The following is a 26,076-nucleotide window of genomic DNA, read 5'->3' as shown; positions in this document are numbered from 1 at the left end:
AAATAGTGTGCTTACGTAGTCCTACCGTGACGCCATCTTACTCGAGCAAAGCAGGGCCCAGATTCACTGACACTGCTGAGATACGAATTTCATAAGTTCCGGGAGATCTGAAGTCCATACAAACTCTCGCAAGTGCGATTCACTAAAGGTTCATAACAGAGCCGTGGTGATCGTACGAACTCTATAAATAGTTCTTAAAATACCGACAGGTGGCGATGGTGTCTCCTCTAGGCCAATCACTGCGACTGATACATAACTCGATAGGAGACGTAAGGCAATCGTGCCATAACAAAATTAGATCCCGCAGGGTGCATTTGTTGAACTTATGAATACTTATGATAACCTCAACATCCACCCTTATCTGAACAACGAAAACTACAGTAACACAGTAAACACCAAAAACATGAAGAATAAGGCAAGTTATTCACAATTTTAGGATTTTTTGAAGTTAGGTAAGGTTTTTAAAGGTTTCTTTGGTGTTTTTTACCCCATATTTTCCCTCTTCTTCAAGCCCTGCCCACTATGAACAACCAATATTGTTGGTAATTGGAAGTAACAAAACATAATCTGCTGTACACTGCTAAAACATTGATCAAATATCCCTTACGTTGTATCATATTTCTAGATATGTAGTAAATTTTACACACTGCAAGATGGGTTAAAATACTAATTTCTTAGCATTTTCTAATGTCATTACTATAAGTGAAATTTCTCAGTTAATCTCATGGTCACCAAACCTAACCTACTGTATTATACCATAAATGCCTTAGATGAGAGCAGGAACCTAGGTTGTTAGATAAAGTTTCCTCTGATTAGATATAACAATATAACAACGTCCACAAAGTATAACCAATAACTTAGATGGATGTTGGAAATTGATGGAATTCGTAAAATCATCATTTATCATGTACTGTACTGTATATAACACATTGAATGCCAGGAAGTGGAGTGAAATTCTATGTAGTGATACACCATAATCTCCTGGGTGAGTAACCAGTGTTAACTCTAAGAAAAATGTATTCCCCACATTTAACCCATGACAACATGCCCAAACCATCTCAGCCTGCCTCTACACAGAACTTCACCAACACTCTCAATTCCCAGCCATCCTCTTAGCTCAGTCAGAACAGGACCTCCTGTCTTTCAGTGTCACATTACACATACACCTCACCATCCTTATTTCAGCTTGCTCATGTCTACTTATATCATTCTCTTTAACTGCCCATATTTCAGTGCCATATAACATTACACTTCTCACACCAGTTGCATGCATTCTTCCTTTCACTCGGAAGGAAGGTCCTCTTGCTGTTAATAAAGGCAACAGCTCCCTAAACTTTATCCAGCCACTTCTTACTCTTGCAACTGAGATGGCTTCAGCACCAGCACTGATCATATCACCCAGATAAGACAACTCGTCAACACAGTCCAGGGACATGTCCCCAATGTTGAGTGTCTCTAGCCTTGCTGTGGGCACATGGTTACCTGTGCATACAGAACTCTTGGTTAGCACCTCTTGTGTATCCAACTTCCATGATCATTGCACATTATTGGGTTGCTGCTAACACCTTTCTTGCAGACAGCACATGGCCATTTTACACTACTAATCAATATTTTTGTTTTCACCACATTCACTCTCAGGTCCTTTGCCCCTATTACATCCTTCCACTTCTTAAATTTCTCCACGAACTCATCAATACTATCTGCTTGCAGCACTAAGTTATCAGCATAATACAACTCCCAGGGCAGGCCAGTCCTAAAGTCCTGCAACATTATGTTATGAAATTATATAAAAGGAGATCTGTTTAGTAAAACCCAGTGAAAAAGGGAAAAATCATAGGTAGTACTGTATTAATATTCAAAACCTCTAAAAGAAAACTAGTACAGATACCGTATTTACTCTACAAATGGTGATGAGATTAAAGTTTAAATGGTTATAGCTTACTGAGGTTGATGGCTGTCGTGTAATAGAACCCTCAAGATCAGGAAGGAACGGTGAATCAGTTGTATACGCCGTCTCATACGTCACTGTTGGACTGGCCTCAATAACACGTGTTGGCTTGACAGGAACCTGGAGAATAAATGAAGAGTTACTTGTACACTAAGTTCTTTGGCCATGAGCCCAGTTCCTATATTACTCTGGATGAATAACTAAATAGTTGTGATGAAAAAGGGAATTTAATTGTGGGAGATGAATAAATGAACTTCACTCTGATAATGAGATGTGTAGCATAAGACAAGTGTGTTGCATAAGGGATGTGTGTTGCATTAGAAAGGTGTTGCATCAGGCAGCACCAAACTATCACCACATGGTGCAATCTCCTTGCACATTTTACATTTTCCCAACACGAGACAGTTAAAACATTTTCACAACAATATTATGAATAAATGCAATCACTGTAATGCACGAGAAATCAGCACAAACCACAAGAAAATGAAGGGAAAATGTGGCTCAACGTTATATCCTGGGTCCTTTAAACACCAAAAAAAGGAGCCTGGTGGTGACCTTGGAGTACAGTCTACATAGTTGCCAGATCACGCTGACATTTCCAAATGTACGTCTAGGGTGTCTTACTTTATACGCAAATTTGCGTATGAAAACGCCAAGTGTATTAATATCCCTTGAAATAATGAAAATGCTTTTAAGATGCCACTTATGCATCCTGTAAGTTTTTGCTAACACTTTTACCGGTGTTATCATTAACACGGAGTGACTGAAGCATCTAAACACATTACTTCCTACTTTCCAGACAAAAAGCATTTTGTAAAAAAACCACAATGCTAAAAAAATTTACTCAACATAATCCCTGAATGAAACAGAGGCCCACTGTATGAGCTGTGCAATAAGAAATATGTGAAAAAATAAATAAATCCCCCCCCCCAAAACCTGCACCTCAGGTAGAGTATGTTATTTTATAAACAGATAATGATGAAAGCACTTACATACACAGGTGTTGAGACAGGCACAGGTGAAAAGTGTAATGGACCATCTGGGCTGGCACCATGACCTGGGTAGTAGGTGGCTGATGCCTCTGGAAACACAGGAGTTGCTAGGGAGGGGATAACTCTGGTCTCTGGTTCATAGTCATCAAAGGTCAGGAACACACCCTCTTCATCCTCATCATAATAGTTGTAATCATAATTTTCATAATTCACTCCATCATCTCCAGAGTAATCAATATCCCTCCTCACCCTCTTGGAGGCTGGGTTCATCTGTGAGAAATAATTAAGATATGAACACTATGATGGTTGCTTAGAGCAGAAACACAATCCATAATCATCAAATTTAGCACAGCATATTTGACTTTTTAAATACACGTACCTGTATACCTAACCTGAGCGAAGCTGGATAATTTTGTTAGTTACCTACTATGTATATAAATTCATAAGAATTTTGTTTGCGTGAAATAAAGTTTCACTTGGGTCAATGTTGTTTGATTTAAAAATTTCCATTATTTACACATTTAAATCTTATATACTGTACTATGCAGTATAGTAGTTGTTTAACTTACTGATGTACTGTACTGTATTTACTTTTAATAACACTTTTAGTCTTAACTTTTTGTCATTTGGGTAAGTATCTGTGTGTTAACTGGCAACAGTAAGTTGATCTGTAGTTTTATTATTTCTAGAGTTACTTAACAAACAGAGCTTAGTAAGTTTCATCCACACCACACTTGCATACTTCAGCAACCTTAAAAACCTCTCCATGTTCATAGTGATGCAGAGTTCTTTAACACTACTTGTGATGGCAAAATGAATGATGCATCAGTACCAGTCATCCAAGTCTCAGTCTCAGACAATCAGGTTTTGGTCTCAGATTTTGTGGTATGGGCTACATTACTAATCAGTACTGTACCTGTGTCATGTGCCACCCTAACACTGGAGCACCCACGGCTCTCTGCAGTTCTCCTCCCTTGGCTGTTGCTTCTGTATGATCAACTTCTCCCTGCTTCTTCTTGGTCACTTCACCGCCACATCCCACGGCCCACTGAAGCTGGGATAGACTCTCTGAGCGGTGGCCACTGTTGCCCATCCTGGCGCTCCCTGGTCCAGCTACGATGGCTGAATCATCCGCCAGAGGATCAAAGTCATGAGGAGCCACCATGAGGGAGAGCTGAGGGTAGAGGTTTTGACTTGAAGAGTTGTGTTTATAAACGGACTCTTTGACTTAACCCCTCGAGTATGATGACTTAACCCTTGTAGTTTGGTGATTTAACCCCTTGAGTATGATGACTTAACCCCTGCAGTTTGGTGATTTAACCCCAGCAGTATGATAATTTAACCCCTGTAGAATGACTTAACCCCACGATGTATAATAATTTGACCCCTTATGTGCAACAACTTAACCCTTTGAATACAACAAAGTAAATTAACCAATCCCAATAAAAACACGCACGCACGCACGCACGCACACACACACACATACATACATTAATCTGTATGTTCACTGTATGTTCCTTTACTTTTCTCTAATGAAGGCTTTTGTTAAACCACCAATGTATGTAATAAGTCATTTATGTCCAATGTATATTTTCAGCCTTCGGGCTGCAGAATTTTTTTTTTCAATAAACCGTTAATTATTATTATTATTATTATTATTATTATTACACACTCTCTCTCTCACACACAATAATACAAATTTAAAAACATATTAATACACACTACACATACACTAATACAAACACTTATACAAACTTACACACAAAGTAAAACAAACACAAAAACTTACACCAATACAATTAACACACACTTACACACATTAATACAAATTTTACACACACTTACACACATTAATACAAACTTTACACACACCTAACACACAATACTCACCTCCTTCACTCCCAAGAAATTCATAGCTGATCGAAGCAGCTTGACTCGAGTCTTAGCTTCCATGGTAGGCAGATGGGCTTCAAGAATCACCGACAGCATCGTTACGTCCTGTTTGGGATGGCATCCAATTTCCCGGGATATCGTAGAACCTGTGAGATTTACGTTAAGTTAAAATAATGTCATAAAACCTCACATCTTTTTTAGTTGGATGTCTAAGGAGGGCGGCTATCATGGGCCATCATAGAAAATGGGAGTTAAAATTATGAGAGGGCAGGGGAAAAATAAAACAGCACAGAAAATGGACCTAAATCATATCTGACAGCACACAAAATGGGGCAAAATCATAAAACACAACAGAATATGGAATTAAATCTTATCTGAGAGAATGCACAGTAAACCAACCTAACTTAACCCGAAAATTATTTAAGATCACTATGTTATGGTGTTAAGGTTGGGTTGATTTAGGTTAGGTTAGTGTAGTATTTGGTTAGGTTAGGTTAGTGTAGTATTTGGTTAGGTTAGGGTAGTGTTTCTTTAGGTTAGGTTAGATTGGTGTTAGTTTAGGTTAACAATAGCTAGGTTATGTTAAAGGTATAGAATACAGGTAATTAAAATGTCAATTATGCTGTGCTGGTAAGTTTTAAATCACCTTTATATTCATTTTCTTTAAAATATTGACTATCTTTGCTATATAAACATGTTAGTTTTCATTTTTCAAAAAATTTTCATTTGACGTCTAAAATTCACCTGACTTAATTCCTCGATTTTCGGCACTTGGGTCATAAAATGGAGTTTGTTCAAATTTTATACAAAGTTGTTACTTTACATGCTGATTCAGGATATTGCTTCACCATTGAAAAAACCGGGAAACTTGTGTTAATTAATGACCTTTGACATAATAAAGAGTAGTGTTAGGTTAAGTTAAATTGGGTTACTGTAAGATTAGGTTAAGATAGGTTAACATTAGATTATACTAAATATAATTAAGTTAGATTAAAGTACATTCGGTTAACATGAAGTTAATTAGGGTAGCATTTAATTAGGTTTGGTTAGGCTAAGTTATATAAAATTAGGTTGAGTTAAAAAAAAACCCAGATGGAATAACAAGACAAAACGCCTTAAAAATATACACCCTAGTGAGGACAACCCAAGCTGCCAGTCTTACTCACACAACACAAACCACAAGCAAAAATAAACCACAACACTTAATAAACCACACACACACAACGAAGCCTCATATAAACCCTTTGTGGTCGTTGACATAGAAGAATTAGGTAATATAGCTAAGAAGACTTGAAGAAAATGAGATGCCATGAGATATATTATAAAGTGTGTACACTACTATGATGAACCTGCCAACACACACACACGGTGGTTGACTAATATGAAAAAGGATGCTGGAAAATACTGTTTGGATGATGATGATAATAATAATAATAATAATATAAATAATAATATAACAATAATAATAATATAACAATAATAATAATAGTAATAATATAAATAATAATATAACAATAATAATAATAATAATAATAATAATATAACAATAATAATAATAGTAATAATATAAATAATAATATAACAATAATAATAATAATAATAATAATAATACAAATAATAATATAACAATAATAATAATAATAATAATAATAATAATAATATAAAATAATATTAATAATGATAATAATAATAATGGTGATGATAACTTGCAACTGTGAGCCATTAAGTGCCACTATAAGAGGCACAGATGCACAACGCCAGGCACTGTACTATAAAAAATCAGATGTGGAGAGAAAGGAAGTACAAAATTTCAATCAGTGACGAACGACGTCAAAATTGTCAAGACAGTGATGGAGGAAGTCAAAATTACCAAGACTGTGATGGAGGAAGTCAAAATTACCAAGACTGTGATGGAGGAAGTCAAAATTACCAAGACTGTGATGGATGAAGTCAAAATTGCTAAGACAGTGATGGAGGAAGTCAATATTGCCAAGACAGTGATGGAGGAAGTCAAAATTACCAAGACTGTGATGGAGGAAGTCAAAATTGCCAAGACTGTGATGGAGGATGGTCAAAATTGCCAAGAGAGTGATGGAGGAAGTCAATATTGCCAAGACAGTGATGGAGGAGGAGGAGGAGGAAGCAGTGTTACCAACTCACCTGGCAGCTCGACCACATCAACCGCGAAAACATCCTTAGCGTGAGAGCCATCCTTGCCCTCCGCCCTGATGGTGACGTAGTGATGCCCGCGGTCGGTTGGTCGGGGCACGCCCTCCACCACGCCCCGACCACTGTCCCAATGTAACCATGCTGGCAGCCCCTTCACCTGAAACACACACAAAATATTAATACACTTACACAAAATATTAACATACTAAAACTACCCCCAAAATTTCCAATACATTAAAACTAACAAAAATTCAACCGAGAAACACAAACAAATTAACATATTGATATAATACTAAAATTAACCAAGATTTTAACACACTGTATCTTGACAAAGGAAGTATTACCTGTTCATTAATTAACCCTTCATTATCACCACTGTGTTTACCTGACTATGAATGTGGGCAGGTAAACTATGTCGATAATAACACTTCAGGTGTGGTGGGGTGTGGCCAGGTGTGGTGGAATGTGGCCAGGTGTGGTAGGGGGTGGCCAGGTGTGGTAGGGGATGGTTATTACAAGCTGAATATTTATGGGTGGGTGTTGAGTGTAGCAGGAGGGAGGTGTGATAAATAGGGAAGGAAGGGAGGGGTGAGGGAGGGAGGGGGAGGGAGGGGGGAGGGAGGGGGAAGTGAGGGAGGGAAGGAGGGAGGGTGAGGGAGGGGAGGGGGGGAGGAGGGGTGAGGGAGGAGGGGGAGGGAGGGGGAAGGAGGGAGGGGAAGGGAGGAGGAGGGAGGGGAAGGAGGTGAGGGAGGAACAACAACTTCCTCTCACCCCCCATCACATATGAGGAGGGACCTGCCATCACCTCCCCCCTCCCCTATCTAAACAAGGTGTGATGAAGGAGACCAGCACTTAACACTTGCCTGTAAACATGATAAAACTCTCCCTCTCTCCTCCCTCTCCACCATCACCTCTCACTTCTACATCCCTCTCCACCATCACCTCTCTCTCCCTCCCTCTCCATCACACTCCAGGCCAACAAGAGGAGGAATGATAACAAGAAATTATCATTACGTTATCTTAGTAATAATAACGGGAATATGAGAAGCGGGCCAATCTTACAGTGTACCATTATTATGCTACCTGGTGGGGGGGGAGGTTAGATTAAGTACATGAAATAAGGACGGGTGGCTAATCTTCAAGTTATACGAAAATAAAGACTTGGTTTATCCTCGCTTGAGAAATATTACTGTTAACCACTTATAATATTTATCTAATTCACTGGATTAACTTGAATCACCTTGTGTTAGGATTTCTTGGCCAATAAAACATCTATTTATCTATAAAATGGCTTAGGTGGGGCAGTGTTGAGGGCGTGGCGGTCTATAGCAGATTTAGGCGCCAACAAGTACAGTGGTGCCAAGTGTGGTGTGTCGGGATGAAAGAGGATAGCAATAAACATCCATCACCAAGCAGCGGAGCACAGTGAGCTGTGATGGGGCCCTTATCTCTCTCCCTCACTGACTGGCTGCCTTCATTTCAACGTTAATCTAAACCCATATGGCCGCCAGACAACAGCATTCTTCAGACTTGGCAGAGTATAAACCCGCGTTGATGTCATCATTGAAGAAGAAAACCTCAAACAGGCTGGTGATTGGTGGGTAGTGGCGGCCAGCGGGTAAGGACATTACCTCAAATCGATGATAAGAAGCTGTGATTGGCTGTAAGAAACTCTGGCCCCACCCCTACGATGATGACATCACTACTACGTCACTCGTCTCGACCATCCCAACACCATCCTCCCCAGCTGTGACGTCACCTCCATGGCGCCAAGAAGTGAGTCAGATTATGTGATCTGGTGAGCAAAAACACGACGACACAAAAAGCTCCTCATCAGGCAGACAGATTCTTGCCCGGGTGGTGGAGGTCAAGACCATCAACGGCTGCAGCTTACCGTAACTTAACCACCACAATTACCATCACTATCACCACATCCACCACAACAACCATCATCACCACCACCACTATCACCACCATCACCACCACCACCACCAGCAGCACCAGCACCACCACCATCACCACCAGCAGCACCAGCACCCTCCACCGCCACTACTCATAAAACAGATGTCATAACCCCGGCAACAGGTCATATGAGACCGTACACAACTGAGACGAATACTCAAAGTCATAATGGCGCCCAGAGTGTACTGAGACTCCACCATGACAGCAACAAGTGGTTAGGTTAGGTTAATATTCAGGACCAAGGGGGGGAGACCTGCCAGACCAGAAGGGGGGGTCATGGCTCAGTTGGCACTATGGGGTCGTTGTGTTAGCTAGACGGTGGTGGATGGTGCCAGAACTGCCCCTACCCTTTCCCTTCTCCTCCACCATTGATATCCCCCCTAAATACCCCTGACCCCTCCCCCTAAATACCCCTGATCCCTCCCCCTTCCCCCTAAATACCCCTGACCTCTCCCCCTTCCCGCCCTGACCCCTTGACCAAATGCACCTTGACGTCGAATCAGTCACTATCTTGGACCATGACACTTGCGTTACGTTAGTCCATCACAATTCAACAGAGACAATAAGCATCTGGTATCATATCAAACTATCTGTACTATCTTATCCACACACACACACACACAGACACTACATCCTTGACCACCGAAGGGTCAAGACGTACCTGGCGCTCCTCTCGGAGCAGCCAGGTCAACTGTTAAGTTGGCCCATACCAACCCCCTCCCCTGAACCCTCTTCCCCACCGGAATATCAACAAGTTCTCGCCAGAAGTTACAATTTCATTTAGGAAAGGAATGGAACCAGTGTTAAACAGAGGTGAACAGTGCTTAAGTCAGTGAGAACAACTTAACAGTAACAGTCGTACCCAACTTAACCTTCACACAGTGAGGTCCCAGGTACCCAGTGATAACGGCCCGTGAGACCCAACAACAACCAGCGATGTGTCCGTCTACGATAAGAACATAAGAATGGAGGAAACTGCAGCGGGCCTATTGGCCCATACTGGGCAGTCCCATTTACACCCAACCCCTATTGCTCATATATCCATCCAACCTATGTTTGAAGCTATCCAGCGTATTCGAGTTAATGATGATATTTGGTAACTTGTTCCACTCATCCACTACTCTATTTCCAAACCAATGTTTACCTATTTCGCGCCTAAATCTAGATTTGTCTAATTTAAAACCATTGTTACGAGTTCGCTCCTGGTTGGATAGTTTGAGTACCTTTGTAATATCCCCTTTGTTTAGCCCTGATTTCCATTTATACACCTCTATCATGTCGCCCCTTGCTCTACGTCTCTCGAGAGAGTGCAAATTAAGATGCTTTAACTTGTCCCTATACTCAAGGTTCCTAATGCCCGGGATTAGTCTTGTCATTCTCCTCTGAATTCTTTCCAAGGATTCTATATCCATTCTGTAATACGGTGACCAGAACTGAACTGCGTAATCCAGGTGAGGTCTCACAAGCGCAAGATATAATCGTAAGATGACCTCGCTAGTCTTGTAACTAACACTCCTTTGTATGAACCCAAGTACTTTATTAGCCTTGTTTCAAGCAAATACACTTTGTTTACTTGGCTTAAGGTTCCTACTTATTATTTACTCCTAAATCTCTCTCGCAGTCGGATTTCTCAATGGCATCGTTGTTCATCCGGTAACTGGTTTCCCTGTTTACATCTCCTATACTGAGTACTCTACATTTGTACACATTGAATTTCATCTGCCATTTTTCAGACCATTCGAAAAATTTGTTTAGATGCTCCTGTAGTTTTGTGGAGTCCTCGTCAGATTTAATAACACGTCCTATTTTAGTGTCATCAGCAAATTTACTTATGTAGCTGTCTATGCCGATATCTATGTCGTTTATGGTCCAAGTACTGAGCCTTGGGGAACTCCACTAGTGACGTTGCTCCACTGGGATTTAGTGCCGTTAATGCTCACTCGCTGTTTCCTGTCCTGTAACCACGCCCAAATCCATTTAAGAATATCACCTTTGATGCCATGTGCTTCTACCTTTCTAATTAGTCTTTCGTGGGGGACTCTGTCGAAGGCTTTGCTAAAGTCGAGATATACCACATCATAATTGTGCCCCTCGTCCACCGTTTCGAAAACTAATGAAAAGAATGTTAATAGATTAGTTAGACAAGAACGCCCGCTTGTGAAGCCATGCTGGGAATCATTGATCAATTGGTGCTTCTCAAGGTAATTTCGAATAGAGTTTGAAATGATTGCTTCCAGTAATTTGCCTACTATTGATGTTAGACTGATTGGACGGTAGTTAGAGGATAGTGATCTATCTCCCTTCTTGAAAATCGGTATTACATTCGCTATCCTCCAAGATTCTGGTGCTACACCCGTTTTTAAGGACATGTTAAACAACTTTGCTAAGGGCATGCTAAGCTCTTCATTACATTCCTTTAACATATATATATATATATATACATATATATATATATATATCTTGATAAAATCACAAGAGAAAATGGAAACAACGGAGTACCTTAGCTTTCGTCTTTGTTCAAGACATCTTCAGTTGCCTCTGAAGATGTCTTGAATAAAGACGAAAGCTAAGGTACTCCGTGTACAAGTCATATGACTTTTTTCGTGGGACTTTATTTCCGTTCACCAGAGGTCCAAGGGGTGCTGAGGATCCCTTGAAAATCCTGGATGTCCTCAAGTATGTAAATGATATATTAACTTTCACCACTAAATAATTTTTTTGTTTATATCTAAGTGATGTGTTCGCTAGTGTGACAACCTTAATTTACTGAATTGCCTAAAATTAACGAGGTATTAAAGGTACAGTATATTGTATCAGAGTTATTGTGCGAGATATAAAACAACATGACACACACACAAAGGACTGGGACCACACCTCACTCATATAACACCATCTGTGAGGGAATTACTATACCACGTGAGGTCCCTCACAACACCATCTGTGAGGGAATTACTATACCACGTGGTCCCTCACAACACCATCTGTGAGGGAATTACTATACCACGTGAGGTCCCTCACAACACCATCTGTGAGGGAATTACTATACCACGTGGTCCCTCATAACACCATCTGTGAGGGAATTACTACACCACGTGGTCCCTCATAACACCATCTGTGAAGGAATTACTACATCACGTGGTCCCTCATAACACCATCTGTGAGGGAGTTACTACACCACGTGAGGCCCCTCAAAACACCATCCGTGAGAGAATTACTACACCACGTGAGGCCCCTCGTAACACCATCTGTGAGGGAATTACTACACCACGTGGTCCCGCATAACACCATCTGTGAGGGAATTACTACACCACGTCAGGTCCTTCATAACACCATCTGTGAGGGAACTACTACACCACGTGAGGTCCCTCCTAACACCATCTGAGAGGGAGTTACTACCACGTCAGGTCCTCATAACACCATCTGTGAGGGAATTACTACACCACGTCAGGTCCCTCATAACACCATCTGTGAGGGAATTACTACACCACGTCAGGTCCCTCATAACACCATCTGTGAGGGAATTATTACACCACGTCAGGTCCCTCACAACACCATCTTGTGAAGGAATTACTACACCACGTAATGCCCCTCATAACACCACCTGTGAGGGAATTACTACACTACGTCAATCCCCTCATAACACCATCTGTGAGGGAATTACTACATCACGTCAGGTCCCTCTTAACACCATCTGTGAGGGAATTACTACACCACGTGATGCCCCTCATGACACCATCTGTGAGGGAACTACTACACCATGTGAAGCGCGACATAAAACCATCTGTGAGGGAATTACTACACCATGTGATGCCCCTCATAACACCATCTGTGATGGAATTACTACACCACGTGATGCCCCTCATAACACCATCTGTGAGGGAATTCATGCACCATGTGATGCCCCTCATGACACCATCTGTGAGGAATTACACCACGTGAGGCCCCTCATAACACCATCTGTGAGGGAATTACTACACCACGTGAGGCCCCTCATAACACCATCTGTGAGGGAATTACTACACCACGTCAGTCCTCTATAACACCATCTGTGAGGGAATTACTACACCAATGTCAGGGTCCCTCATAACACCATCTGTGAGGGAATTACTACACCACGTCAGGTCCCTCATAACACCATCTGTGAGGGAATTACTACACCACGTCAGGTCCCTCATAACACCATCTGTGAGGGAATTACTATACCACGTCAGGTCCCCCATAACACCATCTGTGAGGGAATTACTATACCACGTCAGGTCCCTCCTAACACCATCTGGGAGGGAGTTACTACACTACATGTTTGCTGTTCAACACCTACATTAATCTGTATGTTCACTGTATGTTCCTTTACCTTTCTCTAATGAAGGCCTTTGTTAAACCACTAATGTATGTAATAAGTCATTTATGTCCAATGTATATTTTCAGCCTTCGGGCTGCAGAACTTTAATAAACTGTTAATTATTATTTATTATTATTATTGCACACACACACACACACACACACACACACCTAAATACAACGGGAAATGTTCAAAGTCGCAAAATACACAACTTGAGAACTGTGTTGGACAAGGCTGGTTGTGGTGGTGGTGGAAGTACAGAAAAAAGCCTCGAGATCCGGCACAGATCGTATATTTACACGTTGAGTCTTGTAAACTTTCCCACGTGACGAGAGGCCGGATATAAACAAACACTACGATCAGCTGCTTCGTATAAACAAACAGCAGCAGATACATATAAACACTGACGTAAGGGGAGGGCATCAGCTGATACATATAAACAAGTGACGCAATGGAGGACATCAGCTGATACATATAAAGAAACAGTGACACAGTGACGTATGGGAAGACATCAGCTGATACATATAAACAAACATTAACCTCACCTAAATATAAGTAACATATCATTAATGTTTAGGCAACTGTACAGGACCCCTAAGGTATTAAACATGTCTTCTTATGAGCAAAAATTGTCTTTGTACACTTTTTCTACCTCCACTTAACTCCACTTAAGTTGTCTTCTATCTCGGCATGTGTGTGTGTGTGTGTGTGTGTGTGTGTGTGTGTGTGTGTGTGTGTGTGTGTGTGTGTGTGTCATTCTATCGGCAGGTTTAAGTACATTGGCTAAGCTCCAGGGAAAGCATTAAAATTCTTGAAGCTTGTCGCACTCCCCGCCAAGACCAACACGTACAGCGGATACACACACACATACATACATACATACATACATACATACATACATACACACATACATACACATACACACACACAAGCATATATAAACATACACATAAGCATACACACATACATATACACACACACATGCATACACACACACAAACACAAGCTTACACATACATAAACATACAAAAACACATATACCTAAGCGCACACACACACACACACACACGCCATTCAGTTTACAAACACAGACAAGCATTAACACATACACATGTAAACAAAGTACCTCTACCTACAAACACAGACACAAACACCACACGTACACACACCTAAACACTTCCCCTTCAGTACACAACACACATACACAACGTTCTATCTATCTATCTATCAGCGAGGAGAGAGCTGAGACACACACACACACACACACACACACACACACACACACACACACACACACACACACACACACACACACACACACACGTACAAAGAGGAATAAACGTACAGTATCTAGTTATGGTAGTCTCAGTGTAATTCCGATGCCATATATAAGTTAAGTTAGGTTAGGTTAGGTTAGGTTAACGTTAGAGCAGTTAATCGTCAAGTGAAACAAGCTGTTGCGGGGGCTAATCTTCAGGTGAATCCAATTATGCTGTCTAACAACCCCGTGACGTCATCCTCATCAGCTGTTTACCTCATCCACAAGCCGGAAATAATTAACACCAGGTAAAAAAAACACCATTTTAATAACGGGGAACAATACGTTATTTATATCCGGGTTGATTAGGTTGTGACACTGTACTGAATCGCTGCTATTGTCTTGCCTATAAATATATACTACATTAATATTGGCAAAATTACTGAAGTTTTGGAATTACCTGAAAATTGGACACCCCAGCTTATTACACCTGAAGATTGGACACCCCAGCTTATTTCACCTGAAGATTTGACACCCCAGCTTATTTCACCTGAAGATTTGACACCCCAGCTTATTACACCTGAATCTTACTGTTACCATGACAACATCTGATCAATTTTGGCGCGATTTACACCACAAGTTTATCATACAGACCTTGTCATGTGGTGATAATATCTGCCAAGTTTGGTGCACACCCACACACACACACACACACACACACACACACATGAGGAGAGACTATTTCTGTGTATGTCTTTCGTCCGGTTTCTCACAAGAACAAAAACCCGACATGTCACCTGTTGTGGACTAATGATGAAACCTGTGCGTGTGTGTGTGTGTGTGTGTGTGTGTGTGTGTGTGTGTGTGTGTGTGTGTGTGTTCTTAAATTATTATTAAATACATGCAAAATTCTAATTACACTGAATCATGTTTTAATTACTTACCACACGTTCCCTGCCTCCTTTCCTCCTCACCCATACCTCCCTTCACACTCCTTCTCAATGCACGTACACAAGCCAGCCAGCTAGCTACCTGGCTCACCAACCATACCGTGTGGTGACAGTATACGTGTGACTACAACAATCACACTCACATAATACAGTGCAGAAATACGAGAGCTTATACAGTATGGACTATTTTAAGGGGAGTCTTCTGTAAAGGTGTACCCCCTCGGTCAACGTTGGGTGCAGAGGAGATAAGGTATTAATCACGAGAATGGGGAGGGAGGGGTGCAGGGGGGGGAGGGGGGGAGGGGAGGGGTGCTGGTGGGGGGGTGGGGGTGCTGGTGGGGGGTGGGGGGGGGGCTGGGGGGAGGGGTGGGGGGGGTGCTGGTGGGGGGGGGGGTTGGGGAGGGGTGCTGGGGGAGGGGTGCTGGTGGGGGTGCTGGTGGGGGTGGGGGGTGCTGGTGGGGGGGTTGGGGGGAGGTGCTGGTGGGGGTTGGGGGTGCTGGTAGGGGAGGGGGTGCTGTGGGGGAGGGGGTGCAGTAGGGGAGGGGAGCTGGGGGGAGGGTGCTGGTGGGGAGCGGTGGACTAGAAGGTAGAGGGAGCTTCAACGCCAGGATGCAATGATACGGTGGTTTGAAGGGGGGTGGAGGTTATGTGTGTGAGGAGGGGTGAGGTGTGTGAGGAGAGGTGAGGTGTGGAGGAGAGGTGAGAGGTGAGGTGGGAGAAGGAGGGTGAGGTGTAAGACCATCTCACCACTTTACATCACCAGTCTAAGCTAAAATATTACACTGACATACAGACACACAGACAGACTTGATATAGACAGATAGACAGACAGACAAATACTGACAGACCCCCAATATTATGGTACACACGAGAGAGAGAGAGAGAGAGAGAGAGAGAGAGAGAGAGAGAGATATTGTTACCCTAGACCTATTGTTACCCTAGACCTACCCTAGTAAGGCTATCAGTAGTCGGGGGAAAAACCCTCAGAAACGAGGAAATCTCTCCTCGTGGTCGGGAGAAAAAAAAAAGTCGGAAAATAAAATAAAAGTTGTTTTTATAAGAGAATATTGGTCATGTGAAGATTAGAACACCCTAGCTTATTTCACCTGATGATTGGATTAGGTTAGGTTTAATTAGCTTAGTTTAGGATGAGATACGTTAGATTAAGGTAGGTAGGTAGGTAGGTTAGGTTGGTTAATCATCAGGTGAAATAAACTAGTGTGTGTAATTCTCAGGTGATTAGACAGCAGCAACTAATCAACGACCCTACACCTGCCCTAGTGAGGTGTACACGAGACTATACCATGGTTTACACACACGCTCTAGGTTAACAGTCTACACCAGGTAAACTGTTTATAGTCCAGGGTTGACCAGAGGAATACCCAAGTTTACTCAACAAAGAAATGTTATTGTAAACCCAACCACGTTCACGGTCATGAGAGGGGGTGGGGGGAGGGGGGTGGGGGAGAAGAGAGGGTGAGAGATAGGAAATAACAGGGAGAGGAAGACGGGAATGGGGAGATAGAAGAGGGGAGGGAGGGGTGAAGAAGAGGGGGGGAGGAGGGGGGTGGATAGAAGAGGGGTGGGGGAGGTGAGGGGGTGAGTAGAAGAGGGGGGGGGAGGTGAGGGGTGAGATAGAAGAGGGGTGGGGGGTGAGGGGTGAGATAGAAGAGGGGTGGAGGGAGGTGAGGGGTGAGATAGAAGAGGGGTGCGGAATGTAATACACGAGAGGGGGAGGGCAGAGGAGGGGTGAGGTAAGGGGTGAGGGGGAGTGAGGGGCGAGGGAAAGTTATGTGAGAAGTAATGAGGGGTGAAGGGGTGGTAAGGGGTGATGGGCAAGGGGGTGAGGGCTTGAGGGGCGTGAGGGGTGAGGGGTTAGGAAGGGGGTGAGGGTTGTGAGGGGTTAGGGCGTGAGGGGTGAGGGTTGTGAGGGTGTGAGGGGCGTGAGGGGTGAGGGTGTGAGGGGGTGAGGGGTTGTGGAGGGGGGGTGAGGGTTGTGAGGGGTGAGGGTTGTGAGGGGTGAGGGTTGTGAGGGCGTGAGGGTGTGGTCCGTGTTATAAATAGCTGAGGAGAGATAATGGCCCCATGAGTTACCACGTGGCGACCACTACCACAATTACCACCATTACTACCACAACTACCATCATTATTACAACTACCACCATTACCACAAGTACCACCATTATTACCACTAAGTAACCACCATTACTACCAGCACTACAACTACCACCACCACCACAACGCCGGCAGGTGGATGCAACAGAAACAGCACTAGACACAGCAGGTGCATAAACTGAATCAGCAGGTGTGGCAGTAGTAATGTCAACAACAGAGGCGTGAGGCTGACACAACACACCCACGTCAGCAACACAGCACACCCACGTCAGCAACACACCACACCCACGTCAGCAACACAACCACTTCCTCCACCCACCCCACCCATCTCCCTCAACACCCATCCCACCGCCATCTCCACCCCATCTCCTGTAGGTGAGGTAATTAGTGACTTTAATTACAGGTAAGGTTCGAGTAATTAAGGTGTGTGAGGGAGACTGATACATTAAGGCCTGGAGATTGTTATTACTACACCATGTTTACCTGACAACTATAAACACTGCCTCTCACAGCTGACTTACCCCTCCTCACTCTTCCCTCTCACTGGCTACCCTTAACTCTCTCTCTCTCTCTCTCTCTGATCTTAGTGTACACGAGTTACCAGGATAGAGGAGCATCATCATCATCACACACTTCCCTCCCTCTAGCGGTCTGCACTTGTCACTCACACTAACAATTACTCGTAGTCTCCCCTCCTGACGCCGCTCACCATAGAAAATGAGAGTAGGAGATGATAGGTGGGGGCATTATACAGGAGGTCATGTCACAGAGGATAGGGTCATGTCACAGAGGATGGGGTCATGTCACACAGGATGAGAGGTCATATCAGAAGATGGGATGATGTCAAGTGAAGATCAAACACAGAAAACGGGAATCACGTCACAGAAAACGGGGAGGGGGGCTGGACCAGAATGAAGCTATAGGCGACCCTCAATTACAGGTCATTGAGAGGTCAAGTGTGTGTGTGTCTGGAGGATTACTGGTGAGTGTGACTTAAACCCTCCAAGGCCCTACAGAGTCAGGAGGAGGAGATGGAAGATGAGGGGAGGAAAGGAGGAGGAGATGGAAGATGAAGGGAGGAAAGGAGGAGGAGACAAAATGGAGGGAATATGGGAGGAAGGACAGAGAGAGAGAGAGAGAGAGAGAGAGAGAGTTAATGTTTCTCAGTGTTGATATAATAATGTTAATACACAGTTCTTTGTATTCACTCAGGCTAAAGTCACCATTAATTATCGCACCGTTACTTGACCCCTTGAGTGCGATGACTTAACCCCTTGAATACGATGACTTAACCCCTTGAATACAATGATTAATCCCCATAACTATGATGACTTGACCCCTTAAGTACAATTATCGTACTCAAGGGATCACTCAGGTTATCGTACTCAACAAGATAACAAAGAAACAGTATAGTCTCTCAGGGTACAAATCTTAAAGACTTCCTCACATGTACCCAGCACCCAGGAGTATGACGTCACACAGAGCCCCGCCCCCACAGGAGCTCAGTCCTCTTGAAACATCACATCATTGCCCCACCAAATACTTCAAGAGGGCGACATTCTACAACACTTAACACTCCATTTAAGTAACTTTCTAGGTAAATAACTAAGTAAATGCAGTTTCTAAGTTGATGCGTTGTAGTTTCGTTAGGTTAGGTTAGGTTTACAGGTTAGGTCTCACCACTGCGACCCGGATACAACACCAACTCAAGTATAGAATTGTGAGAAAGGTGACAACACGACCTGTAACTAACACGACAGGTTTAACCAGGTACACCAGTAACCTGTAGAGTACAATCACTGCACCATGAACACCTATCTATCTATCCACCCATCTACCTATCCATCCATCTATCCATCTATTTCACCACGATGAGGCGGCCCAGCTGGTACACCTCACCTGATGAGAATTAATTTGGGGTTTGAGGAAGAAGCAGGAAGATGGCCACAACCAGCTGGCCCCTCCGTCACCAGCTGTACCTCCGTCACCAGCTGGCCCTCCGTCACCAGCTGTACCTCTGTCACCAGCTGCCTCGTCACCGGCTGTACCTCTGTCACCGGCTGTACCTTCTGTCACCGGCTGTACCTCCGTCACCGGCTGTACCCTCTGTCACCGGCTGTACCTCCGTCACCGGCTGCACTCTACGTCACCGGCTGTACCTCTGTCACCGGCTGTACCCTCCATCACCGGCTGTACTTACGTCACCGGCTGTACCCCTCCGTCACCGGCTGTACCGTCACCGGCTGTACCCTCTGTCACCGGCTGTACCCCGTCACCGGCTGTTCACGTCACCGGCTGTACCCTGTCACCGGCTGTACTCATGTCACCGGCTGTACCCTCCGTCACCAGCTGTACTCTCCGTCACTGGCTGTACCCTCCGTCACCAGCTGTACCTCCGTCACCAGCTGTACCTCCGTCACCGGCTGTACCTCTGTCACCAGCTGTACCTCCGTCACCGGCTGCACTTCCGTCACCGGCTGTAACTCTCCGTCACCGGCTGTACCCTCCATCACCGGCTGTACCTCCGTCACCGGCTGTACTCGTCACCGGCTGTACCTCCGTCACCGGCTGTACCCTCCGTCACCGGCTGTACCCTCCATCACCAGCTGTACCTCCGTCACCGGCTGCAATTCCGTCACCGGCCTGTCACCGGCTGTACCCCGTCACCAGCTGCACCTCCGTCACTGGCTGTCCTCTGTCATCACCGGCTGTACTCTGTCACCGGCTGTACCCTCCGTCACCGGCTGTACCTCCCGTCACCGGCTGTACCCTACGTCACCGGCTGTACCCCTACGTCACCGGCTGTCCCCTCCGTCACCAGCTGTACCTCCGTCACCGGCTGTACCCTCCGTCACCGGCTGTACCCTCCGTCACCGGCTGTACCTCCGTCACCGGCTGTACCCTCCGTCACCAGCTGTACCTCCGTCACCGGCTGTACCCCGTCACCGGTTGCACCTCCGTCACCGGCTGTACCCTCCGTCACCGGCTGTACCTCCGTCACCGGCTGTACCTCCGTCACCGGCTGTATCCTCCGTCACCGGCTGTACCTCCGTCACTGGCGTACCCTCCGTCACCAGCTGTACCTCCGTCACTGGCTGTACCTCCGTCACCGGCTGTATCCTCCGTCACCGGCTGTACCCTCCGTCACCGGCTGTACCTCCGTCACCGGCTGCACCCTCCGTCACCGGCTGTACTCCGTCACCTGCTGTACCCTCCGTCACCGGCTGTACCTCCGTCACCGGCTGTACTTCCGTCACCGGCTGTACCTCTGTCACCGGCTGTACCCTCCGTCACCGGCTGCACTCCGTCACCGGCTGCTACTCCCGTCACCGGCTGTACCTCCGTCACCGGCTGTACCCTCCGTCACCGGCTGTACCCTACGTCACCGGCTGTACCTCCGTCACTATTGCACCTCCGTCACCGGCTGTACCCTCCGTCACCGGCTGTACCCTCCGTCACTGGCTGTACCCCGTCACCGGCTGTACCTCCGTCACCGGCTGTACCTCCGTCACTGGCTGTACCTCTCCGTCACTGGTTGCATCCTCCGTCACCGGCTGTACCTCTGTCACCTGCTGTACCTCTGTCACTGGTTGCATCCCTCCGTCACTGGCTGTACCTGTCACTGGCTGTACCCTCCGTCACCGGCTGTACCTCTGTCACTGGCTGAGGACTAAGTGTGACGGGCCTGACCACACATGTCCAGTACACTTACACACCCCTCCTCCCTCCACACTCTCTTGCCTCCCTCCCCCTCCCTCCCTCCTCACTCCCTCCACACTCTCTTGCCTCCCCTCCTCCCTCCCTCCCTCCCTCCACACTCTCTTGCCTCTCTCCCTCCTTATAGGCTGATACACTAATATATAGACAGACAGACAGTTATACAGATAAACAGACAGGCAGATATATATATAAACACACAGACAGACAGACACACACAGACAGACAGACACACAGACAGACAGACACAGACGTGGTGAGGGGTAATCAACACTGACTCACCTTTGAGCACCTGATATTTTGGTGATTTAAATTGACTACTTAAGACCTCCTTCACCAGTCAGAGCCAGATCAGTGTGGTGTGGGTGTGGTGGTGTGGTGTGGTGGTGGTGGTGGTTTGGTGATGTTGTGGTGTGGTGGTTGTGTAATGGTACAGTTGTGGTAGAGGTGTGTGGTGTGTGTAAGAGTGACCATCCATACATCTTATCTGGGGAATGAGTGCCACTCCATCACGTACTTGGCACTCAAGAAGGCCGCCCACTGCCAACTGACCAACACACACACACACACACACACACACACACAACAACAACAACACACACTTGCAGCTAGTCATCATGATAAGAGTCTATACCAATTTGACTAACTGACTGACTGACGGCTCTCTCTCTCTCTCTCTCTCTCTCTCTCTCTCTCTCTCTCTTCTACTTACTCCTCACCATCAGCTGGTCAGGGAGTCACCATTATTTACCTGTAAAGAGAAAATAACAAAGGTGAGACACGGACAACACACCTGCTGAAAACAAACCACACCTGCTGAAAACAAACCACACCTGCTGAAAACATACCACACCTGCTGAAAACAAACCACACCTGCTGAAAACATACCACACCTGCTGAAAACAAGGTATTAACTGCTAGAAATGAGCTGTGGAATAAAGTCTGTTTTTCTGACTGATAAAAAATAAAGAATCTGTATTTATCGGGAAAAGTTCAGTGACCTTTGACCTTCCTGTGACTTGACCAGAGAAGAAGACACACGAAGAATGAGAAAATAAATGATAGAGATAGGAACAGAGAGAACCTCACTCACTCACTCACACCAAACCTCGCCATGGTGAACTAACAAGCATCTAGTTATTTACAGTCTCCGTGTACCAAAGACTGTAATTACACCCGACCCACACAAAGGTCAAGGACTTAACTAACTCCACTGAGGATATGGTGACAAGCTGTGTGTGTGTGTGTGTGTGTGTGTGTGTGTGTGTGTGTGTGTGTAAGTCTAATACACTACAACCATATATTCACTATAAGCTCACCCACCCTCCTGGCATTACTATATAGGTCATAAACACGTAATATAAGACTACTATATTTATAATACCTGGAGGTGATATATGACACGCTCCATCGACCGCCTCTGTCTTGTAATAGTTGATGGAGGAGTTTGTCACTATAATCCGGATTTTCTGTTGCGTTTTAGGTCAGTGTTCGTGAGAGACATCCGGATTTTATGTGTGTGTGTGTGTTGATGAGGTAGATGGATTCAGGGATGCAACGGGTGATAAGCGACCACAACACACACGTAAACACAAATACCTTGATGAGAGAGAGCCTTACTCGAGTCAGTCTCTTCCTGCCATAAACCGCTATAGTGGCGGCGGCGGTAAGTACCTCAAAGTAAGTAACCACCTCGAGGGACAGTGACCATCCCACCTCTTACTTCCTCAGCTCCGCCCTCCCTCCACCTAAGCTCCCAGTAGCGGCGGCGGTAAGTAGCTCAAAGTAGTAGCTACCTAATGGGAGATGTCACCACACTACGGTCATAAAGATAGCAGAGGGCGAGGAAAGAAGTGTGAAAGGGGAAGGAAGTGGAAGGAAGAAGGAGGCGGAAAAGGAAAGGAAGGAAGGAAGGAGAGAAGAAAGAAAGAGGAAGAAAAGGAAGAAATGGGTCAATCAGGGACAGGTGAGGAGGGGGTGTTGGAGGCGAAGGGAGGAGGAGGAAGGTTGGAAAGGAGGGATGGGAGGAAGATACATGCTACCACCCCGAGGCCTTGATTCATCTAACACACAGACACACACCGAGAGAGGATGTAACACCCTACATCATCCTGGGAAAAACAACACCCCAGGGTCCCGGACGTGCCTCGCTGCATCTCGCCATTACTTTATTATTATTCTTTTTTTTCCCCAGGACGACGACCACCACCACCACCCTATCCCTTCCCAGAATATAACCTGGTATCTGGGTTGTTGGGTTCCCATTCCCCAACCATCACCGCCCATTCCCCAACCCGCCTTTCACTCCCCAACTTTCCCCAACCATCCCCAAACACCCCAATCCTTCCCAAATCCCCAATGAAAGTAATTTAAGGGTCCTGACCCCACCACACTTAAAAAGGGGTCAAGCACACTTAAAAAGGGTCAAGGACACTTAAAAGGGGGTCAAGGACACTTAAAAAGGGGTCAAGGACACTAAAAAAGGGTCAAGGACACTAAAAAGGGTCATGGACATTAAAAGGGTCATGGACATAAAAACCTAGGACACTAAAAAGGGGCCCAGCTCTCCTCCTTGGCGCCTCTGCAACAAAAGTCAACAATTACAGAGCCGGAGCAGGAACTTGATACTGCTCCCCCCTGCCCTACCTCCCTCCCTCACCCTGCTCTACTTTCTCACTCTGCCTACCTCCCTCACCCCACCCCATCTCCCTCACCCCGCCCTACCTCCCTCACCCCGCCCTACCTCCCTCACCCCACCCACCTCCCTCATCTGACTACCTCCCTCACCCCGCCCTACCTCCCCTCCCCCCCCACCTCCCTCATCCTGACCCCTACCTCCCTCACCCCACCCTATCTCCCCTCATCCTGACCCTACCTCCCTCCACCTGCCCACCTCTTCTCCATGTGTGTGTGTGTGTGTGTGTGTGTGTGTGTGTGTGTGTGTAATAATAATTAACGGTTTATTGAAGAGCATGGCAGCAGAAGCTGAAAATATACAGTTACATAATTAGGAATGGGTCTCTTGATTTACAAATAATATACAAGTAACATAGTGATACAAATAAGATATATATAATAACTAGGTGGGGGCTCAAACTACAGGGCATCAACATAGTGACAGTGCAAGAGTAAGATTGACTGGAGTGAATACACTGGTTGATTACAAGTTATTGATAATTTTTTGGTTGGGACTGGGCTGTTCTTATAGCGATCAGCTCGTGCTCGTATGGGCTGGATGCGGTTGTGGTGTCGAACAGCAATTCTCGGGCGAGGATCTCAGGTGTAGTAGGAGCCAGTGTGTCAGGATGGTGCAGAAGCTCTCCATAAATTTGCAGATGAGGTCGTGGTGATGGTCAAGAGAGCCAGAGGAGGTCAGTATGTACGTATGTATGTATGTATGTATGCATGCATGTGTGTGTGTGTGTGTGTGTGTGTGTGTGTGTGTGTGTGCGTACAGGCATCTAGACCACCCAGAGCACCGCCTGACCCACACAGGAAATAACTAACAGAGTCAACCATGTATCTGTGTCTGTACTGAACGGTCTCACACGCATACCTCAACGTTTTAATTCCAGTGGATATGATGAATTAATCCCTTGAGTGTGAGTTAATCCTTTGAGTTTGTCTTAACCCCTTGAGTACGACGTCTTAACCCCTTGAGTACGACGTCTTAACCCCTTGAGTACGATATCTTAACCCCTTGAGTACGACATCTTAACCCCTTGAGTACGACATCTTAAACCCTTGAGTATGACGAAGCTGTACTCAAAACGTTTAAGTTCCTCTCAATAGTATACTTCCGTGTCTTCTTTCATTCGCTTTTCCGTCCCTCCTGTTCCATCCCTTCCTGTTCCCCCCTCTCTCTCTCTCTCACTATTCTCCCTCTCTAATCCCCTCTCTCTTTCTCTTCTTCCTTCCATCCGCCTTAACTTTTTATCGTCCTCACGCCCAGACACCTACCAAATCCCCCTAATCTTAACAGCCTCAATACGCACCAATCTCCAATCCAAGCTCCAACACACCTCCATCCAATCCCCACCACCAATCCATTTCAATAGCAATTTATCCATCTACTCTCAACCACCTGTCTGCCCCTCCCCAATCTTTCACTAGCAAACCAATCAGACCCCGACCATCAGGGCCCCCAGACGAGAGATAAGGGCCATCCTCCTCCTCCCCCCTCCCCAGGACCCCTCCAGTGGCTCCAAGATGGCCATAACCCCCCCCTCACCCCCAGAACAATATTGTTGAGGGAAAGTGGTGTGTGTGTTGTGTGTGTGTGTGTGTGTGTGTGTGTGCCGCCCTCCTTGTTTCTCTGGTGTGTGTCTCATCCCCCAAGGGGAGCAGGAGGAGGAAGGAGAAGACAAAGGGGAGGATGAGGGAGGAAGAGGAAGGAATGGAACAGCTTTACTGACTCTGTGGTAGAACCTGACTCTTCAATATGTCGTGGAGGTACAGGAGGTAGAGGCCAGCCAACATTCCCTCACGTGGCACAGTGAGGAGGTAGAGGCCAGAGTCAGTGTTTGTGTGTTGAGGTCTTACATAAACACGCACGCCCAAGCCACCCCCCCCCTCCACCTTGCACTAGAGTTTGGTGAGGAGGAGGAGGTTCAGCTATCGTCGAGGACCACCTAACGTCAGGAGGAGGTCCACACTATACCAACCCACCCCTCACCTCACCCCCCCGTCCCCATCCCTCCCGCACCTCCCTACCTTTCACACCTGTACACGCG

At 45.5% G+C, this 26,076-nt stretch overlaps 1 protein-coding gene across 1 annotated transcript in view; it reads right to left on the bottom strand.

Moving 5' to 3' along the window:
* The window catches only part of LOC121875124 (dystroglycan-like), a gene marked incomplete at its 5' end in the record, with an annotated part of 71,055 nt that overhangs the window by 13,349 nt on the left and 31,630 nt on the right, over positions 1-26,076 (bottom strand). The window contains 5 exon segments of the mRNA XM_042379500.1: positions 1,943-2,068; positions 2,941-3,210; positions 3,857-4,114; positions 4,831-4,979; positions 6,994-7,159. Coding sequence (XP_042235434.1) covers positions 1,943-2,068; positions 2,941-3,210; positions 3,857-4,114; positions 4,831-4,979; positions 6,994-7,159 — 969 coding nt within the window.

The sequence above is a fragment of the Homarus americanus genome, unplaced genomic scaffold (assembly GCF_018991925.1).
Source record: "Homarus americanus isolate GMGI-L3 unplaced genomic scaffold, GMGI_Hamer_2.0 scaffold36970, whole genome shotgun sequence".
Taxonomy (NCBI): Eukaryota; Metazoa; Arthropoda; class Malacostraca; order Decapoda; family Nephropidae; genus Homarus; species Homarus americanus.
This window is presented reverse-complemented; position numbering and strand designations above follow the sequence as displayed.